Here is a 25213-nt window from a genome sequence, read left to right on the forward strand (position 1 = left end):
CTCAAGGTAGTTCAAAATTTCAACATTAGATTGTGCTATTTTTCTTTTTTTTTCTGCCTCTGCAGTCACATTGTGTTCTCTTTTTAAATTTTTATTTATTTACTTACTTATTTTTGGCTGCGTTGGGTCTTCGATGCTGCACGCGGGCTTCCTCTAGTTGCAGCGAGCGGGGGCTACTCTTTGCTGCAGTGCACAGGCCTCTCATTGCGGTGGCTGCTCTTGTTGCAGAGCACGGTCTCTAGGTGCAAGGGCTTCAGTAGTTGTGGCACGCGGACTCAGTATTTTTGGCTCGCAGGCTCTACAGTGCAGGCTCAGTAGTTGTGGCACACGGGCTTAGCTGCTCCGTGGCATGTGGGATCTTCCCGCACCAGGGATCAAACCCATGTCCCCCTGCATTGGCAGGCGGATTCTTAACCACTGTGCCACCGGGAAGTCCCTGTGCTACTTTTCTTTCTTTCTTCTTCTCTTCTTCTTCTTTTTTTTTTGTGCTATTTTTCTATCAAAGATGTCAGAGCTTCACAAAGCTGGGATTTCAGTGGTTACTGTAATAAAAAGCAAGTACCAAGCAAAATCTACATGGAACAGAAAATAAGGGTGGCAATGTCCAATCTGATTTCAAGGTTGGAGACATAGCGATGTGCCTAATGGGTGTGCAAAACCCCTTAGTAAATAATTGCAGTTATTTAAGAATAAAATAAAAAATATTTTTTCTTTTACATAATATACATTTTCCCGAAATAGCTACTTAATTAATTGTTAGAACATAAATACTTGCTAAGTTGTTTGGATCTAGCTATTTAATAAATTTTTAACAGTTCAATAATTTTTTTGGCCTACGGGCCCTGCAAAAAATCACTGGGACAATAAGGCACCATGAACTGAGAAACTCTGGGAACCTCTGCTCTATACCCTTAAATGGAATTCACTTTCATTGGTTCTGAATTCCTGTTAATGGACTTTAATTTTGTTTTTTGTTTTTTGGTAGCTTTAATCTTTCCCTTGGGAATGATCATTTAAATTAAAATTTTCTTTTTTTGTTTACCCAGGTTTCTAGCTGTATCATTCACAATAGCCAAAACGTGGATGCAACCCAAGTGTCCATCCAAAGATAAATGCATAAACAAAATGTGGTGTATACATGCAATGGAATATTATCTAGCCTTAAAAAGGAAGGAAATTCTGTGACATGCTACAACATGGATGAAACTTGAAGATATCAGGCTCCGTGAAAGAAGCCAGACACAAAAGGACAAATGCTGTTATGATTACACTTAGATGAGGGACCTAGAGTAGTTAGATTCATAGAGACAGAAGGTAGAATGTTGGTTGCCAGGGCGTAGAGAAAGAGGAGAATGGAGAGTTCTTGTTTAATGGGGAGAGAGTTTCAGTTTTTGAAGATGAAGAATGTTCTGGAGATGGATGGAAGTAATGGTTGTACAACAATGTGAATGTACTGAATACCATTAAACTGTGCACTTAAAATGGTTGAAATGGTAAATATTAGGTTATGTGTGTCTCACCACAATAAAAAAATGATTTATGAAATTCATGGACCGCAGTTATTATTCCTAAGACAAATTAAGATTCTCACCTACAGAGGGCGCACTTGTCAGGTCCTAGTACCTTTCCTTGGTGGGTTGCAGAAACTGTACTGTCTGAAGCTGCAGGTTGCTCCTCTCCCAGCACCTGTGCAGCAGTTCTCCCCCTTCCAGCCTCTCCCTCACCCTACTGAGGCTTTTGCTAAAGGATTTTTACTACTGTTGACCAAAGGGAAGCAGACTTGGCTTATACATGACCACCCTTCTCTTTTCTTCCTTTTCGGAGAGACACAGTTATGAGAGGCACCAATATGGTCTATATATTCACCACTTAAAAATGGTGAAGATGCACCGGTCAGAATGGCCATCATCAAAAAGTCTACAAACAATAAATGGTGGAGAGGGTGTGGAGAAAAGGGAACCTTCTTGCACTGTTGGTGGGGATGTAAGTTGATACAGCCACTATGGAGAAAAATATGGAGGTTCCTTAAAAAACTAAAAATAGAACTACCATATGACCCAGCAATCCCACTACTGGGCATATACCCTGAGAAAACCATAATTCAAAAAGAGTCATGTACCCCAATGTTCATTGCAGCTCTATTTACAATAGCCAGGACATGGAAGCAACCTAAGTGTCCATAAACAGATGAATGGATAAAGAAGATGTGGCACATATATACAATGGAATATTACTCAGCCATAAAAAGGAACGAAACTGAGTTATTTGTAGTGAGGTGGATGGACCTAGAGTCTGTCATACAGAGTGAAGTAAGTCAGAAAGAGAAAAATACCGTATGCTAACACATATATATGGAATCTAAAAAAAAAAATGGTCATGAAGAACCTAGGGGCAAGACAGGAATAAAGACACAGACCTACTCGAAAATGGACTTGAGGATACGGGGAGGGGAAAGGGTAAGCTGGGACAAATGAGAGAGTGGCATGGACATATATACACTGCCAGACGTAAAATAGATAGCTAGTGGGAAGCAGCCGCATAGCACAGGGAGATCAGCTCAGTGCTTTGTGAACACCTGGAGGGGTGGGATAGGAAGGGTGGGAGGGAGGGAGACGCAAGAGGGAAGAGATATGGGGACAGATGTAGATGTATAACCGATTCACTTTGTTATAAAGCAGAAATTAACACACCATTGTAAAGCAATTATACTCCAATAAAGATGTTAAAAAAATGGTGAAGATGCTACATTGTATGTTATATATATTTTACCACAGTAAAAACTAATTTTAAAAGAAAAGAAAGGTTATATAATGTCAGGCCTTTGAGGATTGGAAGAACTGATGTCAGATTCAACCAGCATTTTGTAGGCAAAGGAGATCCCAAGAGCTCCGGTATGTCACAGAGGGCTGGGGGACAGGGATGCTTCCGGGCAGAGGAAGAGGGTGGAGGCTGACAAAGTGGGCCAGAGGTGGGGAGAAAAAGGGGTATTCAGAAACCAGAGTCAGGGAGAGTTCACAGAAAGAAAAAAAATTCTGGTGAAAAAGCCCAGCCCAGTTTCCTGACAGGGCACCAGGGCCACTGTCGTCCAGAGGAACAAGTCGGAAACTCTTACATTTCCATCATTACCTAACAAGGCAAAGGGCATTTGATCACGAAGACATCCCTAGGGGTTTGAATGGAAAGCAAACACTGTCTTATGCTCAAGCAATAATAATACACTAAGGCCATGAGATGGTTCTGTTTATTACCGTGTATGGGGCTTCTGCTCTGACTTGCCTCTCAGCTAGGTCCGCTCTAAACTGTTCCACCACCCACAACTCAAGTACCAACAGTGGCAGAGCTGGGATTCGAACCTTTGAGCTCTGACCATGGAGGCCATACAATTAATTACCCACTGCCACATGCTGTGTCATCTGGCAGGGCAAGCTTGGTAGTTCAGAGCTAGATGTGTTTCTCCCAAACCAACTATGGAACATCTTTCCATCAGCACACTTTCCCTTCTGATGGCACAGAACGAGGTAGGAAGAGTAGGGGGTTGTGATCTCTGGAGAAAACTTCCCTGCTCTCAGGGGCGGTCCAGGCAGGCTGGATTGCCTGCAGTGTTTGCTGTGTCACTGGCAGCAGGACTGCCAGGGCTTCTGTGGGAACAGCACTTTCCAGCCTCAGAGGGGAAAATGGTGTCTGCTCCTTCCAGGATGGAGTCATGCTCTCCTCCAGAAACTGAGTTTACCACCTTGAATACTTGGGAATGCTGACGCTGAAAACTCCCAAGAATCAGAATTCAATCATTCACAATGCTTCAGGAATCCCCCCCCAAGTTTGCTCATGCTACATTCTTCTTCTATAAAGAGAAAAATATGAACAACATAAAAACAAACTGAGAGCAAAAAAGAAATGAAAATATGTATTTAAGAAAACATTAAGGAATGTCTTGGAACCGGTATAGATTTAGCCCAATTTCCTGAAATCCTACATCTAATTTAAATAGGCTGTGGGCTTTTAGAGCCAAAATGGACCTTTTGAGTCCACCATTTTCATTTTGCAGATGAAAGTCAGGGAGGTCCAATGCCTCCGTCAGTGGCTGTCTGTCAGGGGCAGAGTACAGCCTATTGCACTTGATGCCTTTGGCCTTGGACGGACACAAGTTTTGAGCCCATATTCTTAAAGGTTTCCTTCCATAGGCTTTTGGGCCAAACACTCCCCTCACGGCCTCTCAAGTGCATCCCCAGCTTTCACAATCTTCAGCAAGCAGCTCTTTGCTATTGATGTGGCTCTTTGGTGCCAGCTCTATGAACAAACCACCGTTTGTTGCTTTTTAAAAATAAGCCTTTTTAGCTCTGGACAACATTCGGCCTCAGTATCCTGAGATGAAAGGTTGGTTTCTTTGCAGCTGACAAATGATGGCTTATGGCTTCTCAGAACGGCTGCAGCCCATCTTTGTTGAAAGCCCCAAAGCCTTACTTTGATAGCCCAGTGAGAGCACAGCTTCAGCCTGGAGCTTAAGTGCACAGCACACAGACATCCTCCAAAGCAGGTTTGGCTATGTGGGGAGGGAAATAGCCAGGATCTCAAGGAAGGAGGAAAATAGAGATATAATTTAGAGCTGGAAAGAAGGAACAGAGTTGCTTCAAAAGCAAGGGGAAAAAAGGCAGGAATCAAGGTATGTAATTTACAGTATCCTGCAAGGATGCCTCTTACACACAGAATGAATGCTCCAGGTACAGAGGCATTTCTCAAACTCACATGCGAGAAGGGGCAAGATGGCCAATGGTGCCATCACATAGAAAGGAACACTTTTAGTTAACTCCATGTTGACATTCATCCCCTAATTTCTGTACCTTTGCAGTTTAAGAGGACTTCAAATTCTGCCACAGATGATCTGTGAGGGTCGTGATGTCAGTTTCCATATCTGAGACGGGAGATATTGGTAGTGCCTGGGCCAGCTTCATGAGCATGTGGCCTGTGTAGTAACTCAGGACCCCCTGCTCAGAGCCCACACTGGGTTTAATACCCTGCTATCACTATCTTGAAATTCAGGATAATTTTTCAACAAGGAGCTATGCGTTTTCATCTTGCACTGGGCCAGTGAATTCAGTAGCTGGTCCTGGTTAGTACCCCATTGTTTAGGTATTTGATTGTATAATATTTTCAGAGAGGGAAATGGGGCGGGGAGTAACTGGCTTCCATTTTGTTGGGGGCACACAAAGTATGAGGACCAGAGGGGAAAATAAATGGAATTGTGTAATTTTCTTGCAAGATTCCAAAATTCTTAAAGACATCAGATTAGGAGTAAGATGATTTAACAGGGTGCAGCTGAGGGGCACAGCAGAGGGCAGGCAGGGACTTGTCCTCCAGCCTCGTCACTCACACTCGTCACTCACATCACACGAGCACCCAGAGCACACTGCGCTCCCCATCTTTCCCAAACACCTTTCCAATCTGGCCACTCCACCCTTCCCTCTGGGCCTGCAAAGCGCCAGCCCAATGCTCAGTCACGGCCTCCAGGCTACCCTCCCCTCCAGACCATCTCCCTGGACCCACTTTGCGGTCTTTGTTTGATCTTTTTAAAAAATGGCTTTATAAACAACAAGGTTCTATTGTATAGCACAGGGAACTATATTCAATAACCTGTAATAAACCATAATGGAAAAGTATATGAAAAAGAAAAGAATTTTTTTAAAGAATATATATATAGTATATATACATATACATATAACTGAGTCACTTTGCTGTACAGCAGTAATGAACACAACATTGTAAATCAACTATACTTCAATAAAAAATTAAAAAAATATTTAAATGAAAAACAGTTTTATGGGGGAATTCCCTGGCGGTCCAGTGGTTAAGATTCTGCGCTTCCACTGCAGGGGGCACGGGTTTGATTCTTGGTTAAGGAGCTAAGATCCCGCATGCCACTCCGTGCAGACAAACAAACAAACAAAAAACACCCCAGCTTTATGGAGATATAATCCACATACCACACAACTCACCCATTTACAGTTCAGTGGGTTTGGGCATATTACATTATTAAGTTTTTTGAAGTTGTGGTAACTACATGACATAAAAATTGCCATTTTAAGTGTACAATTAAGTGGCACTAATTACATCCACAGTGTTATATAGCCATCACCACCATCTAATTCTCAACTCTTGGAAACCTCTAATCTATTTTCTGTTTCTACAAATTTGTGTATTCTAGATATTTCATGTAAGTGGAACTATGCAATATTTATCATTTTCTCATTTCACTTAGCATAATGTTTTTAAGGTGCATCCATGCTGTAGCATGTATCAGAAGTTCATTCCTTTCTATGACTGGATAATATTCCACATTTTGTTTATCCATTCATCCACTGATGGACACTTGGGTTGCTTCCACCTTTTGGCTATTATGAATAATGCTGCTATGAACATGAGTGTACAAATATCCCTTGGAGTCCCTGCTTCCAATTCTTAGGAGTATAACCCCTGGACCCACTGTTGACCCCTCCAGTCCAGCTGCATTCAGCAGCCAGAGTCATCTTTTACCAACACACACCTGATTGCGTCACTCATCTGCTTACAACCCTTTGCTGGCTTAAGACGGAAGTGCTCACAAGGGCTTAGGATTAAGACGGAAGTGTTCTGGGGCTTCCCTGGCGGTCCAGTGGGTAGGACTCCTCGCTTTCACTGCCAAGGGCCCGGGTTCAATCCCTGGTTGGGGAACTAAAATCCCACAAGCTGTGCAGTGTGGCCAAAAAAAAAAAAAAAAAAAAAAAAGATGGAAGCGTTCACCAAGGTCTCTGGGTCCCTGAGCTCTGGCAGCTGACCCCTCCACATCACCCTGCCCTGCCCTTTTCTCTCTGCTCCATGTCCTGCATGCATTTCTGGAGCCATGCTTCTTTGGGATTTCACATATGCTGATCCCTTTTCCTAAGATGTTCTTCCTCCCCAAATATTGATACCTAGCTTTTGCTTGGCCAACTCTTCCCGTCTTTCTCACCCATGTTGTCTTAAAAAGGTCCCTAACACCTCCTAACCTTCCTCCTCCCCTCGCTGGGTCTCGTTCCCACGGCTCCTTGGCATTCCCTTGGCCTTGGCATTCCCTGTCCAATGTCTGTCTTCCTCACTGTACCAATGACTGATACTGACTGAGTACATACTCGTTCCAGGCCTTGTCCCACCCATGTCACCTGTTTCAACTCATTCAATTCTCACAATAAGCCTGACGCCTTTACAGGTAAGGAGGCCTGGGGATGCCGTCACACCTAGTAGCAGTGTCCACACTGGCAACTGCAAACCAGCGCATCCCTACGGGACAGTGGTGGCAGCCACCAGCCCTGAGGGAGCATGGTTCCCGTCCTGTGTTAGGAGTGTCCCCAGCTCCTAGCAGAGGATCCGGTATACGTAGGTACCTAATTCATATCTAAAGTAGATGGATGAATGGAATGGAAAGAACATGAGGGAACCGAGTTTTAAGCAAACGTCACTTACTGAATGGCTGCTAAGTGCTGGGCATCCTTACCCACCCTCCCTGCCTCAGTTTCCCCAGCCTAGAACGTGCACAAGAATACTTAGGTCCAAGGGTTATTGAGAAGGTTGAATATTTTAATGTAAATTTTAAAAATCATTGTGCCTGGCAGACTGGGTCCCACTAACACATATTGATGTTTGCATTTGCCCCTCTGACCCCCTAGGCCAAGACAGGGAGGTAATGGCCGGAATCCCAGTTCTCCTGGCCCTGGCCCTGGCCCTGGCCCTGCCTCTGCCGGAGCACGGTGTGAGACGCAGTGACATCCAGCTCTCCGGGATCCTTGCGGCCCACCTCTAAGAGGTTCCCCCAGGTAGGCCAGCGAGTCTCCGTTTTCTCTGTCCAGGCCTCCCCGCCGCACTCTGCGGCGTGCGCGGTGCCGTTCAGAGCCGGCCGGCGCAGGGCGCCCGGGCCCGCCCTTGGGCCTCATGATCTACATTTCCGCGTCAGGCCCGCCGCGAACTTGGCATGCCCTCCCGCGGTGTTCGGGAACACTTTGTGCCGAGAGCCCGCCCGCCCGGCCCTCCTTCTTCCCGCCGGCGCCGCCTGGCCCGGACGCCCCGCGCAGTCCGCGGGGTTTGGGTTCCTGGACCCCAGGTACCCCACCCGACGCGCGGCCACGGAGCCCCCAAGTACTTGGCCTCCGTTCCCCCGAGCCCGAGCCGTGCAGCCCGCTCCTCCTCGCCCACGGGCTGGGCGTCCAAACGTAGGTTACACCGCGCGTAATCGAGAGGTTCAGAAGGATGCTGTGGCCCATTTTAAAACAAAGCCCATTTATTGCGTTCGGCGGCTGTTTGTGCCGGTCCAGTGTCAGATCCTCTGAGCGCGGCGGACAACCAGGACCCAAAGGAAACGTAGTCGCAGCGAAAAGAAACCGGCTCTGGAGCCATCTGATCCGTTTTCAGTACAATGCACATCCCTCCTCACCCCCCCCCACTCCCCCCCAGCCCCGCGATGGTTCCCCTCCTGGCTGCGTAAGCTTTGGCGTCGGGCAATGCTCCGGGTCTCGGTCTTCTCTTCTGTGAAATGGGGATAACTGTGCGTGCTTGGTGATTCTGCACGTGGAGCGCGCTGGGTCGCAGAGACGTCAGTGTTGCGGTCCCACACCTCCAGTACCCCACCTTCCCGCGGCCCCCACCCCGGGGCTCCCGGGCTCCAAACGCGGCTCTGGCTCCTAAGTGCGTCACGGGCACCGGCGGCCGCACTCCACAGGCGGCCAGGGCGAGGCTGGCACGGGGCCAGCGCGGGCCAGGCCAGGGGCGCTGAGCCGTCTCCGGGGCGGGAACCCGGGCGTGGAAGGCGCTAAAGTTGCGCGACCCTCGGCGCGCTGTTGGGGGCGCCCTCCGCGGCGGGCAGCGCGCCAGGGATCGGCCTCCGCAGCCCTGGGCGCCTGAGGCTACACTTTCCCTTCGCCCCCCGCCCTCGTTTCCTCCCGCGCGGCCGCAGCGGAGATTTCCTCTCGGGGAAACCACGCGGACTCTTCCCGGGGCTCCTCGCCCCGCCCCAGTTCTCCGCCCCCTCCTCTTTGCTGGGGAGCCGGTGCTAGCCCGCGGCGGGGAGGAGGCTCTGGCAGCCTGGGCCAGGAGGTGGCAGGGGGCCGCGGAGCCGCTGGCTACCAACTCGCCCTGCCATGTGACGCCGCCCTCCGCCCAGCGACCCCCCGCGCGCCACGGGCCCGCGCCCGCGCTCTGTCGCGCCGCGCACCATGCTCCTGCCGGGACACGCGCGCCCACCGCCAGCGCCCCAGCCAGCACAGCATCCCGGCCTCCGCAGGCAGGCAGAGCCTCCCGGGCAGCTCCTGCGCCTCTTCTACTGCACCGTCCTGGTTTGCTCCAAAGAGATCGCAGCGCTCACGGACTTCTCCGGTAAGAAGCGACCTCCCTCGCGGGGCGCCCAGGTGAGCCCTCGGTTGGGGGCAGGCGCCCGAGGGGGCAAGGCCGGGTTGGTTTAAAGTTGGAGCGCGCTCAGAGCCAGTTTTCTTGCCTGATAATAGGAGCCCTTAGCATATTCAGTAGCTGCGCATGTGGGGTGGTGGCAGGGGAGCCCCCCGAGAAGGAAGGGTGGGTAGGGTATTTGGAGTTTTTTCCTCAATGAGTTGACCTCCTCGTCAATTTCCCAGGGTCAGGGACCCGACTCCGATGGATGCGGGTCGGCTTAAAATACCTTAAACTGAGCCCTGTGCCGCGCTCAGCGCTGTTGGAACACGTGTTGTGGTCCACGTTGTACTTGGTTTGCTCTCCGCATAGTCCGGGTGTGCCCCAGCCAGCCTCTCAGGTGCCCACGTAAGGAATCCAGCCCAGAGGACACTTGATCTGAAGTCTGCGCACAGGCACGAGGGAAGCCCAAGGGGATGGGAGGTCTGGCGGAGATGCAGTAAGAAGATGAGTAGAAGCTTACAGAACAGAGAGGAGACTGAGGGGTAGGACTTGACCGCCAAAAGGCACCAGCGTCCCCCACCTCCATCCCCCATTGCCCGTCCCCTATCGCCTTAACAAAAAAATAACGACTTCCCCCTCCCAGTAAAGGATGAGGCTTTTCTTTGGGGGGGATTGCGACCAAGGCTTCCGCAGCTGATCTCAGATAGTTCTGGCGCTGTAGGTGTGGCGCAGCAAAGTGAGAGAAGTTTCTGGGTTGACGAGGGCTATAGGAGCCGCATTCTTACGTTACGGCCGCGCTTGCTTGGAGTAACAACGTCCTTGCAATTGTATCGGACCTGGGTCTCCGTCTGGCGAGGTTGGAGGCCTTTCACCCTTTCCTCGCCCCTGCCCTGCCCAGGAAGCAGCTCTGAATCCTACTCTTCCCCTTCTCCAGCATCTTCTGCCAAGTCCAGGCTTCCCGCATCCCTGCCTGAGGGTCTTTTGTGGTAATAATCATGGTAAACAGGAGTCGTTCCTCAGCCCTATTCGTGCAGTAGACTAGTACATGGCAGGGGACACTGGCCAACCAGAAGCTGAGTTGGGTTTCTAGTTTACTTACAGAGAAAGTCATTGTTAGCTGAGAGCCCTTGGGTCAGAGTTTCTTTGCTTTGAATATTTAATATCAAGGCAGTGTTTCCACCTAGCAAAGGAAGCCAAGATATGTCTATTTGGCAAGGAAACTGTGGTCCTTAAAATCCAGCACCACAGGGTCAGAGCGCTACGGTAAATGTGCTGGGAAACTGCTGAATATCAAGTGCTATTGACTTTTTTTTTTTTTGGTAATAGAACTTTCTTGGCTGCTAGAAAAGTTCTCTCTTTGCTGGTTTAAGCTATGGAAAGCAGTTCTGAATTCAGCCACCATCAAGCTCTGAATATTGTTAAGGAAAGAACTGAAAGCCAACAAGCCCTTCTTTTGTGACATCATTGTAGCTGAACAGATATTGCTTTAGGTAAATCGCGGTGTAACCATTAGATTGTTTTCATAGATTAAAGACACTTAGAGTTTGTTTCTTTAGTGAAGCAGTTGCAATCCTTGAAGCAGTCTGTAGGTTACCACCCAAGTTTGGAATTGTCTATACGGAGCAACTGTTCCAGAGGGTGAACTTGAGCTATCAAACAGGGATGCTCTGCCCTGGGAAATGGATGTTTTCATACATGTTTTTCTAAATGACTAAACAATAAAAGGAATTTTCTCCTGCTTTTGATGGGAACCTAAATTCCAGGGTTTAAAACTCCCTGAGCCAGTGTTGGGTCGGTGGTGATATTTCCAGGTGTATCCACAAGGAGTTCCCATGTTTCCTCTGGTCAGCCTTGCTCTTCAGTGATGTGAAGACCAGGGAGAAAGTGCCTGGGAGCCTTTTGGCAAGAAGAAAAGAAAAATAAGCTTCTCTGAAACCACAGACACACTCAGGTTTAGATCTAAATTCTATCTTGTGTGGCATCGGGGAAATACTAGAAAAGGCTCAGGGAGAAAGATGAAGTCTTCAAAGTTGATTCATTTGATTGGAAACTTAATGAACCTTTAGGGACCCCCTAACCATGTGACATACGGCGTCGAGGAAAACACCTAAGCTCCAAAGATGACAGTCTGAGGGTTCAGTTGAATGTTTTCGTTGAAGCAGTGGATCCTGATCACGTGACTCCAACACACACCCCCCGCCCCCCCCCACTGTAGCCTCAAAGCCTGATGCCTGCTTTTCTGGGGACAGGAGGTCCTATTCCTGCACTTGGAGGGGTGTGTAGAAACCAGTGCCTGAAAAAAGACAGTGGACCCTCCCTGTCGGAGCCTGACAGCAATAGCTGAGAGCTGGAGAACAGCATTTGACAATGCAGTTACTTGCTTGTTTTTCTAAACAAGGAAACATGAAAAAGCCAGACAGAGGGAGGGTGGAGGGAACTTGGGACCCCTTCAACCTTCGTGAAGAAGGGGATGGAAGAAGGATGGTGAATCCAGGGGAAAGAAAGTGCCAGAATGAAAGGGGTCCCAGCTATTGTCTGTACCGTATAGGGCCTCCAGGGAGATTAACAGTGCAGGGTTTTGGAAAGTTACTTAAGCCTTTCTCTTCTTTGCAACTCTTCCTTGAGCTTTTTTCTGAGGCTGTCAGCTGGTGTAGTTTTCCTGGGTCATTGATTTTTTTTGCCCCAGGGATTCCAGCATCGGATCTCACTCTTAATAAGCCAGAGGCTGCATCGGGGCCTCCTTCTCCGCCTCCATGCTCGTGACTTGTGCTAATCACCTCCAAGCCTGCTACGAAACAGGCTCCCTAAACACCCCCTTCCCTCTCCTCCCTGAAGACATTGAGATGCTGCCAGCGGCCACTGGAAGGCTATCATCACTGCATTAAAAACACATCCCAGGAAGGCAAGAACAGTTCATGCAAAATTACTGCCTCTGATCCTTAATCCCAAACTCAAATGTGCTTGGCTTTCATCCATTTTCCTCTGGGATGGTCTTCTGTTCTTTTGACTGCATTCCCAAATTGAAGATTTAGCCTGAGAGGTCCAAATTGATCACTGATTTTTTTTTAAATAGAAATGTAATGTCAGCATCATCTTTGTTCAAAGAACAAGGCAGGATGAGGGCAGAGGGGAGGGAGGGGTGCCATTTTGGTTCCAGCCATAAAACGCTAAGGACCCTCTACATTTGGTCCTGCTTTAAAGCGTGATGTTTCAGCGCATCCCTGAACTTAGTTTGCCATGTCCCCCAGGTCTTGTTCATTTTCTTGGTGGTTTTCCTCTTTGCCAAGAGCAGGCACAGTCTTCTCCTTCTGCTCTTCCCTTTCTCCCTCTTCTGTTTTGTTTTTTTCTTTCTTTTCTTTCTTCTCAAGTTCAAAGTGATGGATGGGCTGATGGGCAGAGAGGGAAGGAAAGGATGGAAAATTCATCAAGTTCCCACTTGGATTCCTAGAAAACTCTTGACTTTTGACAAAGTCGTCATGACCATATGTTTACACGTTTGGTTTTACCCTAGGGCACGTAGTGGTAAATGTGGGAAGCAGAAAGGAACGGAGGTGAGAAACAAGGGGAATGGAGCAGCTTTTAAGGCCTTCCTTGTACCCACATGTCTTCAGACCTCAAAGAAAGGGTGCTGCACGAGAGAAGTGGGTCTCTGGGCTGACGTCCTACCTCCCGCCCCGGGGAATCAGTAGCCTGAGCAAACAAGATGTGGGGCTTGTTATCAGATCATTTGCAGCCCAGCACATAAGCCCCATCCTCGCTCCTTATTTCATTGGTCAGGAATTTCAGAATGTAGGAAAATGGTCCTTCAGTTGATCTTGGGGGCTCGGAGGTGGGAACTTGGTCGTGATGGAGTTGTCCATTTAGCAGAGGTTGAACCTTCCTGTTCTGTTCAGAGAGGCAGTGAGTCTCAACCCTGGCTGCACACTAGAACTGCTTGAGTCTAAACAAATGTATGGATGCTGTAGCAGCAACTCAAGGCTTCTGATTTAATTGATCTGGGAGATCCAGACATTGGTCTCTTTTTCAAAGCCGCCAGGCAATTCTAGTGCACAGCCAGAGTTGAGAACCACTGCTCTGGTGTCAGAGGGCAGGGCTGCCTCCTGTCTTTGTGTCAGTTCATCCAGGGGGTTACAGGCATGACGGCATCTCCCTTCATCCCCCCCCCACACCCCAGGGCTCACCACCAGGGAGACCAGGATGTTTTTTCCCAGCTCTCAGTTTGCCACTGCATCCCAGCACACACGTATGCACACACTTACACATACATGCACGTGTGCCTATGTGCACACACACAGCTCTTCTTTCTAGTATGCCTTGGTCACATCATCCTTTTATTCAGGATTGTCTTCATTTTCAAAACTTCTGGAGCGAAAAGCCAGCTCGTAACAAAAGAAAAAACAAAGCAAATGTCTGAAGGAGTTGTCCAGCTGTCACAGAAGAAGAGGGATGAAGAGTAAGTGTCTCAAAGGGCTAGTCTGTTTCCATGGAAAGTAACAACGTTTGAAAAGTGTTCTCCCAGCTCTTTCTGTAGCCCAGAAGAGGAGTCTGGGTAAGGGAGTGGTCCTGTTATTGATGGCTTTGGTCTCCCAGGCGCTTTATTGGAAAGGGCAGCCTAGTAGCCGTTTCAAGGAAGGAGCAGAAAGGAAGGGAATAAAAATTAATTGAGCACAGGGTTATCTGATTTCATCCTCATAGCAACACCGTGAGGTAAGTAGTAGTCTCACTTCACCCAGCCTCAGAGAGGTTAGGTGACTTGCCCAAGACCTGCCAGCTAGGAGGCACAGCAGAGGCAGACCCTAACTCCAGCCCAGGAGTAGAGCCAGGCTGGGGGGCTTGGCCCGTGTGGGTGCTGAGCGGGGGACAAAGCCAGAGAAAAAGTGCCACAATTTGCTTAACCTTTCTATATAGTCCTTGGATTGACCGTGGTGGTCTCAGTTGCCCTCTTAGTAGACTGACCTTTTCCCATTCCTTCCTTCCACATCTTCTCATCACAATTCATCCATAGTGGGTACAGGCACAAGGTGATTAGTGGATACAGGAGAAAAATGTTAGAACTTCCGTTCTTTTCTATCTTTAAAAAAGAAGTTATGTTTTGCTTATAATTAACATAAAGTTGAGGGAGTTCCCTGGCTGTCCAGTGGTTAGGACTTGGTGCTTTCACTGCCGTGGCCCATGTTTAATCCCTGGTCAGGGAACTAAGATCCCATAAGCCATGCCATGTGGCCAAAAACAAAAACTAAAAACAAAAACAAAAAACCATACAAGTTGACAGTAGAACAGTACATAATCTCTTTTTTTTGAAATTTATTTTATTGAAGTATAGCTGATTTATAACATAATTTCTAAATGTAATATAGTGGAGATGTGTTCTCAAAATGTTTTTACTGATGGGGTTCATGATTTAAAAAATTTGGAGACCAGTGGTCTTCTCAGCCATCCTGTCAGCACCTTTAAAATTCTTGAAAAGGCACCACTTTGGAAATAACATACACTGAAAGAACATCTGCTCCCATGTGTCCCAGCCCTACCCCTACCATGCCCACTACCCTAGTTAACAACTGCTAGTAAAATTTAGAGGCAGGATGTGAATCCCGTAACTGTCTTGTTTCAAAAATCCACACTCTTGTCATTCAAGCTAAGTAATGGAGGTGGAAGCTAGCTAGGGGCAAGGCATTCTGAACTTTTATGATACTTGGCCACTATTTTATTTTATTTTTAAAATTTATTTATTTATTTATTTATGGCTGTGTTGGGTCTTCGTTGCTGTGCATGAGCTTTCTTTAGTTGCAATGAGTGGGGGCTACTCTTCGTTGCAGTGCGCGGGCTTCTCATTGTCATGGCTTCTCTTGCGGAGCATGGGCTCTAGGCACGCAGGCTTCAGTAGTTGTGGCACTCGGGCTCAGTAGTTGTGGCTTGCAGGTTCTAGAGCTCAGGCTCAGTAGTTGTGATGCACAGGTTTAGTTGCTCCACAGCATGTGAGATCTTCCCAGGCCAGGGCTCGAACCCATGTCCCTTGCACTGGCAGGCGGATTCGTAACCACTGTGCCACCAGGGAAGCCCTCAGCCACTATTTTAATGAGGCTGATGTGTTTGTATCTTTCTGGAAGGAAATAGCTTCCCTGAATAACATCAGTCCTAGAGTCACCTAGATTTTAGCGATAGAAGGAGACTCTCAGGTGGGAGGGTGGCTGACCAAGTGATTCTAATCTGTTTTCTCTGAGCTTCTCTCTTTCCCTGTGGGGTCTCTAATTCTGCTACCCCTTAGCTGGCCCCTATGTGTGCACCATCTCAGTTTAAACTCTGACCCATCGTAAGGGGTATATTCTTTACTTGGTTCCCTTAGCACAAGTAAGAGAAGGTAGTTAAAAATACTGTAGTGTATCAAGAACATAAAGCACTGTGTGCCACACAGTGCTTTAAGGACTTCATGTTTATTAACTCATTTAATCCTCAAAACGCTACGAAGGGAATACTGCTATGATAAGTTGAAGAAATAGCATCAAGAGAGGCTAAGTAACTTTTGGGGATTTGAATGCAGGCAGCTTCTCTAATACTAAAACAAATAAATGACCAGTTGTTTAAAACAGTGCCACTTCTGTAATGTTTATCTCTTAATATACCAGATCCAAATCTTTCCCAGGACTTACAGGTATTGTCCATTCCATGTCGTCTCTATAGATAGCACCATCCAGCCCCAAATAACTGATTACAGGATAGGATCTATATTTCATTTCTGGAAATATGGTGGAACTGGTGTTCTGGAATTATTTCCCCAACAAAACACTTAGGGCTGGTGAATAAAACATAACAAACATCCTTTAAATGCATGAGTGAGTGACTAAATGCAAGGAGTAGCCAGGGAACAAAAATGAAGAGGGATCAGAGAACTGAAGAATTTTGCTGGCACCAACCCTATGGCTACACTGGGGCCTTTGATGAGCTTTATAACCAGGATTTAATAGGTACATGAGGGCAGGAGACAAGGCATTAGACCAATGTCAAGTGAGAAATTGGAATAAAGATCTCCTTATAAGGCCAGGACATGGAAGGGCTAAACACTCATAAAAAGATTCATGAAAAACAAATCAGCCTTCTTGTAAAGAAAGATGACGAGGAAACATCTCAGCTTAGGTTCAGGATTGGAGGAAAAAATAACCTCTGTTGAGACTATGTAACCACAGGTCTGCCTTTTCAAGAGTCTGGGTTTTGAATTCACATTGCCTTTACCAGGAAACCCAAGCTGAGAAACTAAGAAAGTTGTCCCAGGTTAGTAGTGCCCCAGAGTGCCTGGGAAAAACACACAAATACTCCCTGCATAGAAACATCAACACAGGCCCCACAGATTCTGATAGATAAAATTCTGCTGATTATGAACACAGTATCCAAAATTACACTATATGAATAATAGTCAGCAACAAAAACAACAGAGTTTTTAATAAATAAAATAGGGAATATAAAACATAAAAAAATAAAAGAGAGAATCTAAAGCATGGAGAAAGAATGAAAGGCTATCAAGAAAGATCAGGCTTTTTTTTTTTGTGGTACGCGGGCCTCTCCCTGTTGTGGCCTCTCCTGTTGCGGAGCACAGGCTCCGGACGCGCAGGCTCAGCGGCCATGGCTCACGGGCCTAGCCGCTCCGTGGCATGTGGGATCTTCCCGGACCGGAGCACGAACCTGTGTCCCCTGCATCGGCAGGCGGATTCTCAACCACTGCACCACCAGGGAAGCCCCAGGCATATTTTTTTAAGGAATCAAATATATGTACTAACATGAAAAATATATTCATTGAAGTTCAAAGCTTGATGGGTAGATTAGATGCAGCTGAAGAGAGAAATAGTGAACTGGAAAATAAAGCTGGGAAAATTATCCAGAATGCCACAAAAGAGATAAAGATATGGAAAAAAGTTTATAAGACATGGATAATGGAATGAAGGTTCAACATACAGCTGATCAGTATTCCAGAAAGGGAGAATAGGGAAAATGAGGGAGAGGCAACACTCAAAGTGATAATACCTTAGAGTCAGTTTTCAAGAGTTGATGAATGATTCAGATTCAAGCATCTCAAGCAAGATAAATAAAAATAAATTTATGCCTATCATATTAAAACTACAAAATGCTAAAACAAAGTGACAGTTTTAAAACGATCAGAGAGAAAAAAATTTTCATCTATAAAGGCTTTCCCATAACAGTGAGAGCCAGAAGCCAGTCAAATATTTTCCAGGTTCTGGGGGAAAAAAACTGTCAGTGCAGATATATACCCAGCTAAACTATCTTCAAGAGTGAGTGTGAAATAAGGGCATGTTTACCACTAATAAATCCTTACTGAATGAATTACTAAAGAATATACTTCCTGAAGAAGGACACTGAGTCTAGAAGGAAGGCTTGAGATATAAAGAAAAGAAATGATGAGCAAAGAAATGGTATAACTTCTAATGCATTTTACCTATATTTTTTGCTGTCTGCCTGCTTAGAGAGTGTCATTTCCTTGCCTTGAGAGAGATATTCTCTAAGATATCTTGTCCTTTTGGCAGCTAAAATCAGGAGATAGCTTTTTGACCCAGTTGAACTCTTACACTGACTTATGACTTTCATCCTGAGGGTACCCAGTGCTCCTTACCAGGTGGGCATCAGTTCCCTTGTGAGGACACAGTGGAAGGTCTGTATGAAAGAACAAGAAATGTTCTCAGGTCTTTCAGGTATCAGATGCTGTGCTAGGTATCATATAGGCCTACTCTAAAGAGTCAGTTCTGTCCTGAGAAAGCTTCTTTCTCAGTGGTTTCATAGTCACACAGATAACAAAGCAGTTTGAGGGATGAAGAACAGATTTGGAAGGTCACATTCTCAAAATGGTATCCAAAGCACAGAGCTTGGAATGGAGGGTTTAGTAGTGTATCCATAGACCTACCAGATGACACTGCCCATGTATAGGTTTTACATTTTCACACCTGCATTTCAGGACACCTGTATCACTTGCTCACTCAGGCTCCTGGTTAGGTTTTACATTTTCACACCTGCATTTCAGGACACCTGTATCACTTGCTCACTCAGGCTCCTGGAGATGAATTTCTCCTTCATTAACAAGTTAGGGAATGAAGCGATGCTTGGGGTTAGTTTCGACCTGAGAGTCAAGTTTTCTATACACAGAGAAGCAGGCAACATTAAAATTCAAAACTCAGGCCACTGACTCTGAAATGTATGTTTGCAAACTGTCTGATTTCATGTCTGCCTCAGATGTCCCATGAATACAAATCACCTCATTTGGGGTTGGAGGAGCAGGGAGGAAGAAACCTAAGAATGATCTCCAAAACAAATCTTTAATTCGGATGAGGATAATAGAATGTAATCCCATTTCAAGTCTGTCAGCATTCCTTTGATGATTACAAATGAGTCCCTTTTCCCCTGCAATGTGGGGGAATAATCTGGATAAAATAACCCTTTTTGTCTGTGAGGGCCTGAGCGACGCATACTCATGACAGCTTTCAGAGTAGTGTTTCAGAGTCTGAGAAGGGCGCTCTGCTACCAAGTCCTTCCCTTTTTACTCTTGACTTAGAAGATTTTTCCGTCTTTTCATGTTTGGCGGCTTCCGAAGGTCTCAGGCTTAGAAATCATAAATCAATCGTAGTACTGTACTCTGGAACGAGAGAGACCTGGGTCACAGAGCCCTTTCTCCTCTCTGTTTGTTCAGCGGGAGACAGGTGGAGATGAGAACGCACGATCTTATCTAGAAGGCCAATTTGTACAGCTTTTGAGGGATACACTTTAAGGAGTGCAATTATAGTCTCCTTTCTATTAAAAAATGTACACTGACTCAAGTTCAGGCTCACACACCTCTTTTCTGTCCATTTGACGGTGAAATTAAGGGACAGTCGTTTTTAAACACCTTCTTCTATTTTGTGAGGCCTAAACACACCTTCCAAAGCTAACAATGCCAAATGCTTTGTGGACAAGTCAGACCGGATATAAAGACTCAGGTGCCATCTGCAGCCTCAGGATGAAAAGGGGCCTCAAAGGCCCTGGTGCTGCAGGACCTGCTGTGTGGAGTCTGTCCTGCAGGCTGTGGAGAATTCTACAGAACGGAGCCTGTGGTCTTCTATGTTTTGCCTCTTTAAGCCTCAGTTTAAGTGTGAAGGCCCCTTTCTTCTGATTTACTTTTTTTTTTTTTTTAAGCAAAGGGCTCCAAGATTTTTGTCCCCAGGATTATGTGTAAATAGTGTTATGGATCCCTAAAGCCATAAACCAGTGCTTTGAGGAAAAAGGTCTCCTCTTGTCTCAGACTTCTGCGTTTCTTTCTGGCTCTTGAAGGCAGGTTATTTGGGTTGTCAGTCTTCACCAAAAATGCCATGTGGTCCTTATAGTAGATGGCTATCTTCACTCAAGGAAAATTTAGCTTGTCCTGATGTTTAATCTAAACCAGTGATTCTCAATGCTTAGTGAAATAAGACAGAGAAAGACAAATGCTATATGATATTTACTTATACATGGCATCTAAAAAATAATACAAATGAATGTATATACAAAACAGAAACAGACTCACAGACTTAGAAAACAAACCAATGGTTACCAAAGAACAGAGGAAAGCGGGGGAGGGATAAGTTAGGGGCATGGGATTAATAGATGCAAACTGCTATCCATAAAATAGATAAGCAACAAACAGTTGCTGTATAGCACTGGGAATTATACCCATTATCTTGTAATAAGTTGTAATGGATTGTAGTCGGCGAAAATACTGAATCACTGTGCTGCGCACCTGAAGCTAACACGATACTGTACATCAGCTATATCTCAATAAAAAAGTAAAGAAATAAACCAGTGATTCTCAACCCAGGGAGACTTTGTCCCCCCAGGAATATTTGGCAATGTCTGGAGGCAGTTTGATTCTTCACAACTAAGGGTACTATTGGCATATAGTGAGTAGAAGCCAGGGATGCTGCTAAACATCCTACAAGGCACAGGATGGCCACCACAGCAGGGAATGATCAGGTCCTCCGTCCTCATGCTGAGGTTGAGGAATGCTGGGCCAGACAAGACAACATGCCATGGCTTTATGTTCTACAAGTTTGGAATCTCAAAAAGATGGGAAAATTTTTTAAAAACCACAGTTGAGTCTGGAAAACCTAGAGGTGGTTCCCGATGCTCTTTTTTTTTTTTTTTTTTTTTTTTTTTTTGTGGTACGCGGGCCTCTCACAGTTGTGGCCTCTCCCATTGCGGAGCACAGGCTCCGCGGACGCGCAGGCTCAGCGGCCATGGCTCACGGGCCCAGCCGCTCCGCGGCATGTGGGATCTTCCCGGACCGGGGCACGAACCCGTGTCCCCTGCATCGGCAGGCGGACTCTCAACCACTGTGCCACCAGGGAAGCCCCACAATGCTCTTTTCAAGGCCAGCTTGCCTTGTGCAGCCGCCCAAAAGTCGTCAGTTCCTCAAAGCCAAGGACATGGCAATCCAGGCACTGCTCTCATCCAGGAGATTTTTCTTCAGGCTCCCCTCACACCCAGCTTCCTCTATGGAACTTGCCTATGTCTTTGGCCCTTTTGTCCTCCTCATTTCAAGCTCAAATACTAGCCATCGTTAACGTCAATCTAAAATAGCCCTCTGGATGCAGAGGTGTCTAGACTTGAAGTCGCTTGCTCGCTCACAGTGTGAGGATGTGTTTGCAACACCTCTCAGTTATTTCACAACTTCACTGAAACAATCCTAGGCGCGGGGAGGGATGAGGGGGGGCAATTTGATTTGAATTTTTAAAAGGAAGAGAGCAAGTCTTGAAAACCGTGCTCAGATCTGCTTTTCCCTGGCTCGTCTCACTGCCTCCCTCTGCTTTCCTCCTCCTCTGTTCCTGCTTCCCTTCTCCCTGCACCCTGTCTAACGCCCCCCAACCTTTGCATCCACAGACCGACAGCACATACACCCGCTGACATTTCTGTGCAACGTTGTGTCCCCATCTGTGCCGCCTATTATATACTCTCTAAAGAGACCTGTTCAAAGATGGTTCTAAGAGTGTTAATTGCATGGATGAATCATCTATTGCTATTTCAGTGCAACCCTGCCCACCCCTCTGAGCTGAATGTTATCACCTTATCAGGCCACATTTGAAGCTTCTGTGGTCATGGGACTGGGCATCATTGTAGGGCCCACACTGAGTAGAAGGAGAATCAAACAGATTCCTCTGAAATGATAGCTACAACCCCTGCCCAGAGGCCACCAGACCGGCGGACAGCCAACCACTGTCAGAGCTTGCCTTTCTCTGTCACCCTTCTTTCAAACAGGTTGCAACACTAATTAAAATATTTCTTTCTTTCTGCCAAACACAGAGAAAATATAGTATTGTTTCCAAAAGAGCAGGCAGGGGCACCAGCAGGAATGGGTGTGCAATGTTTGTAAAGTTTCGTGACTCAGTAACTCTGAATCTCCAAGCATTTTAAGAGCTCTGTCCAAAAAAAGGTCTATTGTGTGGCTCTTGGCAGTGAAGAAAATAGAAGGCCTGTCAGAACTTTGTTTCAGATTTAATTTTAAAGTGGGTGATGTAAGAATGCCGTCCAATGGGAGGGCTTTGCTGCTTTTTCTCGTTTCCGCCCATCTTGGTGTGAGAGAACTTGAGTGTTCAGAATCCGTTTATATTAAGAAATTGAAGCGTCTTCCCTTGACACCATGTTAATAAAAAGACACCACATTCCTAAGCAAAGTACAGTATGTCTTTAAAATGAATATGACTTCCTGCAATAAAAGTAAAAACATATTTGACTATATATATATATTTGATTATTTGACTCTCTGTGTGTGTATATGTATTTATGCACATATACAGAGCATCTTCTTGCCAGATCTTCTCTTTTTTTCAATACACTTTTTAAAAATTATCACTTTTTTCTTTTTTAATTGAGGTGTAGTTGATTTACACTGTTTCAGGTGTACAGCAAAATGATTCAGTTATGTATATATATGTATATATGTGTGTGTATATATATATTCTTTTTCAGATTCTTTTCCATTATAGGTTATTACAAGATATTGAATATAGTTCCCTGTGCTATATAGTAGGTCTTTGTTGTTTATCTACTTTATATATAGTAGTGTATATCTGTTCATCCCAAATTCCCAATTTATCTGTCCCCTTCCCTTTCCCCTTGGTAACCATAAGTTTGTTTTCTGTGTCTGTGAGTCTCTGTTGTAACAATACACTTTTGAAAATGTAGGCCTGGAGACATTATTGATTTTCCCAAATGCTCCATGCATTTGTATTTACTTCCAGATACAGATGTTATAAAAATAAGCAGGAAAAAACATTTTATGAAGATGCTCTTTCCTAGTTGTTTTCTTCCCAGCATATTAAACAGTGAACAGTGATTTTTTTCATCACATAGACATGTTAATATAGAGTACACATTTAGCCTCTATGTCTCTGTGTTAATAAAGATTATATACTGTGTTTTTAAACAAAGAACCAAGGGATTCTATTCAACCATTGGATTCAGCTGAACCATGAGTAGGTTGTAAGCTTCTAGGCTGGGAAAATTTCTCACAGTGTTACCAGGCATCAGTCCATGTTACGGGAGTGACTTTCCCTGCTTCCAACGCCACCAGTCCTCAGCAAAACAGACTCTATTTCCTTCTTCCTGGTTTCTAGAAAACTCCCTTAAAGACCTGGACAGTCACTGAATTTAAGGTTTTTTTTTTTTTTTTTTATAATGGGAAATTTAACGTGTAGACCCCATACACAGCATGGATTGCCCCAGGCTGGGTCCAAGATAAAATCAGACCATGGACAAGAAGATCAGTCCTGGGAAACTGAACACAGATAAACCCACCATGACTCTCCACAGCCCCAGGTTGTTACTGTGAGGAAGGTGTGGCCAAAGGGAATGTCTTAGTTATTTGCTCCTGTGTGTGTAGCTAAACGCATGTGCACGCGCACACACACACACACACACACACAAGTGAGGGGCCTTTCATCCTCAGAATGCAGTCAAACAGTGACATGTGGACCAAACTCAAACTACAGTCTTCCATGGAACCTTCTGGAACCTTCTGGAATGTGACTTGCCACTGCCTCAGGGTCTTTCATGAGAGTCTGCACCATTCATCTTCATTACCCACTTATGTATTCTCTTTCTTTGGCAAGGTAAATTATTAGGTGGAGTATACGCAGTCTGATATACTGAGAGTCTTACGTTAAGAATGTCAAATGTTTGTGATTCAGTCTCACAGATTGGGTTAAAACTGCAGGGCTAAGTACTAGTTTTAAATTTACATCATCATCATTATTCCAGCAAGCTGTGAGGTATGGACTTTACCTGACCATATTTGCACTTCCACTGGCTTTGGGGAAGAGTGAATTTGCTGGAATCACCGAAGCCTGAGAACCAGGGGGGAAAGGGTTAAGCATTTCTCACTGCAGGGCATTCGGGGCCCAGGGCTGATGCCATTGCATACTAAATCCTTCCTTGATTGGATTTTAATACAATTATCACCAAGGAATTAAGTCACGAAAGGATAATAGGCAGACTTTAGAAACAGAGCTGTCCAATAGAAATATGATGTAATCCATGTAGGTAATATTAAATATTCCAGTAGCCACATTCGAAAAAGTAAAAGAGGTGAAATGAATTTCCATAGGAAATTCTATTTAACCCAATATACCCAAAGTATCATTTCCACCCTAATAAGTATTTTTAAAATGATTAATGAGATAGTTTATGTTCTTTTGTGCTTATGAAGACTTGGAAATGCTGTGTGTATTTTACACTTACAAGCACGTCTCAATTCAGACTGGCTGCACCTCAAGTCCTCGGTAGCCTCGTGGGGCCCGGGGCCGCCATACTGAGCAGCACAGTGGTAGAAGGTTGAGCAGCGCGTGGAAGTCTATAGAGGTCTAGAGCTGGGCAGAGTTGAGGTAGGGGGTCAGCGCGGAGCCTCAGGCCTCAGCTCTCGGTGAGGGCATCTTCTCACAGAGCCCCCGTCAGGCTGCCTCGTGAAGGGGCCGGTGCCAGCTGGGCAGGAGCTTGGCCTCCCCAGCTTGCCTCCTTGCCGCGTGGAGGATTGGTGTCCTCACGCTTCCTCCAAGCCCTTTCCCGAGAACCCTCCTAGGTTTCTGTCCTTGCACAGGGAGAGGGCTGCCGGGAGTCACCAAACTCTAACAGAACCTTCCAGCAATACCGGAAGTTGATCAGCCCTACTCGCCTTCATCCCTTTCTGCCACGTGCACATCACAAGGATTTCAGGCTGTCATCCTGTGCAAACCCACTGCGGGGCATCGGGGCTCAGGGGTGCAAGAGGTTTTGAACTGTGCATCCTCCTCCTGGAAAGCTTATTTCTCCCAGAGGCTGTTCTTGGTTAACCTTGGCCCACAGCGGAGAGAACACAGGCTGGGTACCAGTAAGGGATCTGCCAGGATGTCTCCCAGCTTATTAGAGGCAGGACCAAGATTGGACTCAGGACTCCGCTCCTGTTTGGAGTCACTGTGCTGCCCGCAGGATCAGCTCTCAAAAGGAACAGATGAGGGAATTCCCTGGCGGTCCAGTGGTTAGGACTCAGTGCTCTCATTGCTGGGGACCAGGTTCGATACAAAAAGATGATAATAATAAAAAGGAGAAGACGTGAGGGGTTCAGAAAGACCCCAGCCCAGAACTCTCCCCTCCCCTGGTAATACCACGGGCTGAACTGGCTGTTTATTATTCCTCTGGGCTCATGCTAGAATCACCTTGGGGGTGCTTTCAAATATACTGATGTCTGGAGCTCCGCCCCAGGCTCATTGAATTGGAATCTCTGGGCTGGGGCCTGGGCATTGATATTTTTAAATCTCCTGAGGTGGTTCTGACATTCAGTCAAGGTTGG

The 25213-nt window shown here is 46.1% G+C and overlaps 1 protein-coding gene across 2 annotated transcripts in view; it reads left to right on the forward strand.

Annotated features, from left to right (window-relative positions):
- Window positions 1–8476: 8476 nt before the first annotated feature.
- EVA1C (eva-1 homolog C) overlaps window positions 8477–25213 on the forward strand; it is an 87502-nt gene continuing 70765 nt past the window's right edge. For both annotated transcript variants that reach the window (XM_082625718.1, XM_082625719.1), the window contains exon 1: window positions 8477–9375. In XM_082625718.1, the coding sequence (XP_082481844.1) occupies window positions 9216–9375 (160 nt within the window). In that variant the 5' untranslated portion in view covers window positions 8477–9215. The remainder of the gene's footprint in view (window positions 9376–25213) is intronic.

The sequence above is a fragment of the Mesoplodon mirus genome (assembly GCF_964341445.2).
Source record: "Mesoplodon mirus genome assembly, chromosome: 6".
NCBI classification, from domain to species: Eukaryota; Metazoa; Chordata; class Mammalia; order Artiodactyla; family Ziphiidae; genus Mesoplodon; species Mesoplodon mirus.